This window comes from Drosophila persimilis, unplaced genomic scaffold, assembly GCF_003286085.1.
Source record: "Drosophila persimilis strain 14011-0111.01,24,50 unplaced genomic scaffold, DperRS2 tig00000191-arrow-pilon, whole genome shotgun sequence".
Classification (NCBI taxonomy): Eukaryota; Metazoa; Arthropoda; class Insecta; order Diptera; family Drosophilidae; genus Drosophila; species Drosophila persimilis.
This window is the reverse complement of record NW_020825298.1, coordinates 5,283,266-5,287,904: the sequence shown is the minus strand read 5'-3', so window position 1 is coordinate 5,287,904 and position 4,639 is coordinate 5,283,266. Positions and strand designations below refer to the sequence as shown.

At 46.0% G+C, this 4,639-nt stretch overlaps 1 protein-coding gene across 1 annotated transcript; it reads left to right on the top strand.

Annotated features, from left to right (window-relative positions):
* The first annotated feature begins 503 nt into the window (after positions 1 to 503).
* Positions 504 to 1,816, top strand: LOC6588871. Its single transcript, XM_026988743.1, has 2 exons — positions 504 to 875; positions 947 to 1,816. Exons 1-2 carry the CDS (start codon positions 871 to 873, stop codon positions 1,710 to 1,712), a joined length of 771 nt encoding a protein of 256 aa, XP_026844544.1. The 5' UTR covers positions 504 to 870; the 3' UTR covers positions 1,713 to 1,816.
* The last annotated feature ends 2,823 nt before the right edge of the window (positions 1,817 to 4,639 follow it).

The following is a 4,639-nucleotide window of genomic DNA, read 5'->3' as shown; positions in this document are numbered from 1 at the left end:
CTTGTATTTGCCTTTGCCAGAAATTCTCACAAATATTTGCATATAATACAATGTGCAACATGCACTCTATATCACGTATTTAAACATTAAATACTTAATTCGCTTAGTCTTAATGCATTCGACATCGAATTAGCTGCATTTTCCAGCCAGTACTCGAAGGGCGCTTGCCAGAGTCGGCTAAGAACTGAAATTAGATCATAGTTGGCGGTCTCCTTCCCTCTATGTGATCCCATCTCTCAGGGCCAGTGCTTTAGAAATCCTACAAAAAGCCTACTTTTACGTTTATTTTTTTTGAAATTTTCAAATTCTAGAAATCGAAAAAAAGAGCAAAATAGTATGCCATGAATTTACAATACATCAGTTTGTTAGAATAGCTCCATCATTTCCCAAAGTCGGTTAGTAAAACACTTGCAACGAATCACAAAACATACAATTTACAAAATCGGTATAATCTAAGCTGAAACACAAAAAAAAAAAAAAAAACAGAAAATTACAAAAATTCGTAAAAGTTTTATATAGTAGCTTTAACATCCTTTTTAACATCTCGAACATCGTGTGAAACGCGAGACAGTGCTGTGAAAGAATACGATGGGAAATCCAAAATGTTTGCAAATTTGTTGCGGTATTGCCGCCACGTGTGGGATGGAGTCCGTGAGTGGCTCCACAAGCGATATGCCCAGCTCCCACACGCGTCCTCCTTCTGCGGAAGAGCTTCAACGCGGGGGAGCGCGGCAGCAAATTGCTGTTGCCAACGTACAAGAAGGCCATGCTCTATCCGGACGATCTGGCCATTAGAGATAATGTGGGCGAGTTCACCTACTTCCAGCTGTTTATGACGGCCAAGCGACTATCCATACAGATCTCCAATATATGCGGTAGATATTGAACATTGAACCCCTGGCACCTAAAGAGTGGGTCACTCACACCTCAAAGTTTGTTCTTTCAGGCAGCGGCGCTTCGTTGCCGGTCGGATTTTTCTGTGCAAACGATGCCATGTGGATTGTGATGCTGTGGAGCTGCTGGATGGACGGGCCGGCCAGGTAGCAGTGCCCCTGCGTACGAGCCCAAGCCTGGAGCTGTTGCGTCTCCAGGCAATCGACTGTAAGGCAAAGCTGTTCCTTGGCACTCCCGAAAACGCGAGCATTGTCGACGAACTGGCCCAGACCCTGAAGGCGGCCACCATTGTACTGGACCATGACTTTGTGCCTCCAGTGAAGGAAATCTCCTCCACATCGATGTACGCCCAGCAGCTGGTGGTCAGCCGAGAGTCGGGCGTTCTGATGCCAGAGGCCATGCTGCCCAATGACTTCTACGCGTCCACATCCACGTCCACGTCCACGTCCAACGAGAGCCACAGCCCCAAGCCGGTGCTGCTCACCCACCGCAATGTCGACGCCCAGATCCGCTGCCTGATCAACACCTGGCGCCTGGGGCCCAGCGACACCTTGCTGCCGGTCCTGCCGATGGTGCACATGCCCAGGAGGAGATCTTCATTCCCACCGGCGACATATGCGCCTACTACAACGACAACTTTTTCTTCATTAGCAAGGCGGTCTCCAGGTCAACGCCTCGGAAGTGAAGAAGGTGCTCCTCTCGCATGGCCATCTCGCCCGACGTCCAGGTTGAGCTGGAGACCATCGAGACATTTTGCCAGGAACACTTGCCGCCCTACAAGTGTCCCCCAAGTCGTAAAGCTGCCCCACGCTAACTAGGGGCCACTCCTAATGCTCTTAGCCTTCATTCGATTCCCAGCGTAGATGTCTTTGGGATTTTTTTGTTAAACTTTGATCTGAATAAAATCAAGGCATTAGAAATTTCTATTAAAACACATTTCCGTCTCATACAAAAATTCCTTCAACGACATTCTTTCACCTTGGATTCCTTTCGTTTCAAGGACCAGCGGAGGGAAATTCTAGCCCCTTGGAAAAAGGAAGCCCTCTTTTGCACTCGGTCGGAGCTGCTGTAAGAGAGAGTGAGAGAGAGAGAGAGAGGGAGAGTGGATTTTTTGCATAGCAGCGAGCGGCTCTGGAATGCACGGCACGGCGTTGCCTGCGAATAGCGGGAAATGACAATGGGGTCCATGTAAATAGGGAAGGAATTCAGCGGCGCTTGGCTTTTTAAACGGAAAGTTTTTCTGTTTTTTTGTTGTTGTTCGATCCATGAATATTTTCCAAGATTAAATGCAGTGCAAAATATTTTGCATTCAGCTCACTAATTAATTTATTTTATATTTTTTTGTTCACTTTATTATTTGTTGGCGCCTTTTGTTTTTTGTTGGAATCAACCACTGATACAGCTGGTTGAAGGGGACCAAATACTTGATAAAATAGATCTGACCCGATGTCAACCAGCTACATACAGCCGTTGTACATAAGCACACACGCGTCACATACAAATACACATACAAATACACAGATACAGAATTGAATTAAATTGAATATTGTTTGCATTTCATTAAGCACGTTTTGTTGCCGGCTGCCCTGCCCTGCCGGACAGCATCGCATCGCATCAATATACCGACGGCAATCGCATAAATCAATTCCATTCCCACTAATTACAGGCCATTGTTGTGGGCGGGTATTATTTTATTTTTGTTAAACAATATTAATTGAATAAAATATGCATGCAGTAAATCAATTTAACAATCACGACACAGAGAAATGACACGGGCTACCCTGTCTATAAATATATAGATTTTTAAATCACTCTTTGGGCACTCTAAATGTGGATCCTTGTGGATTGTTTGATTGGTTTATTCGGGGTTTATTAATAACACATACACTGCGCGTCATAGGTTAGACAAAGAACATTTTTTTTTCTACTTTTTCGAATAATATACTTGAAGAATCATTGAATAAGCAAGATTTTTGCATATTAATACAAATTTCAAAGCAAGGATGAGTGCGTCTAACCTATTGACGATCAGTGTATATATATTTGCTATAAAACCCATCAAAGCCCCTGTTTCCCAGGTATTTCCTAGTCTACAACGATATGGAAATTTACACCAAATTTTGTCTGATTTTTACAGATTTTCTGAATTTTAATTTGCCAACTTTAAAGGTTTTTTACTGACCACACCCTAGCCAGCCACTCCACTATCTCTGGCTTCCATTCCATTCATTCACGCCTTCTCCCACACAATCTATCTTCCTCTCTCTCGCTCTCTCTCGATGGCTTTCATTCTGGTGCTGCTGCTTGCGCCACATTAGCTTCATTTGTTCTATTGTTTTGATTATGATTTACAATGCCCAATGCGTGGCTTTTGTTGCTTTTGTTGTCCGCCTGCTTGCTTGCTTGCGGTACTTTTTCACGCGCGCTCGTGTGTGTGTGTGTGTGTGCATTTGTGTTGAACAAAGCATAATACATACAGCATTTGCATACAGCGAAAAGAGACAAAGAGCGAGTGGGGGAGTGAGAGAGAGAGCGGGATGGCTGTATGCCACACAATAAATTTCATTTAAGCTGTGTGCCAAAATGGTCTTTTGCGAGAGTAGAGGGTATGCAAGGGGTATAATGATTTTGATTGGATATTTGTAACCCAAAAAAAAGGAGGAATTTTTTTCTATTTTTAAGTTTTTATAAGATCAAAGTCCAGGCCTATCTTTCGTATATCCTATATTTCCTTTAAGGGGTATCTACCTATTCGGCCTGCCTAATCCTTAATTACTTTGCTGTTGTTTTCTCTTAATTCCCACACACTCACTAAAGCTGTTATTAACGCTTATTAGTCCTTTGGTGGAGTGCGTAATACCGTAATACCGCCGGGTAATGAAACGTATTTCCCCCCACACAAATCCCTGCCCAATCGAATCTTGAATTTGTTGGCTTTAATTTTCTATAGAATAGCATTAATGACTGGGAAATTTTGCAATCGACTTCTAGTAGAATTTGCTCTTCTCGAGAATCGTCTCAATGGCATGGTCGCGCTTGGTCGGCTCCTCCCTGCCCGGACGTGGATCCGCCTTTGTGGCATTCAGTTGCTTGGTGACGACGATATTGCCCGGGGGGGTGGCAACGGGGGCCACGGCCTTGCTGGTGCTGGGCTCCTCCGCCAATTGGTCGGGGAAGAAGTGCGCCTCCAGCTGGCGCACACCCTCGGGGGTGCTCAGATCGTAGGCAAACTTCAGGTACTTGTCGAAGAAGCTCTTGGTCTTGTTGTTCCGTTCGCGATGGGGGGACTTGGACCTGGGCTGGGCCAGGACCGGGGGCTCCTTTGATTCCTTGGACCGTTTGGGCGAAACAATTTGGGGCTTGGGCACGGGTGTCGCGCTTCTTGGGGCCCTGAGTGGGGTGGGCAGACCAGAGCTCTGGTATGTGGCTACGTCTAGGTCTTGATAGCACCAGTGCCCGGAACGCTTCAATCGCGTCAATCTGATCGACTGCATGGGATCCTGGAAGTCCTGGGGCCTGCTCTTGCGCTGGACCGTCTCCGGGGTCGGCTTGCGAAGGACCAGCGGCCGCTGTAGGGACTGGCTCTGGGCCAACTTGTCCTTGGCTGCAGTCGATTCGGCCACCGTCTTGGAGAAGTCGCTGATCTTCGGAGTCTTGGGTTTTCCCGGCACCGACGGCTTGCGTGTCGCTAGGTTCTGCGCCATCTTTCTGGAGAGAAGAATACTTTTTGAAGAGAAAACTATTT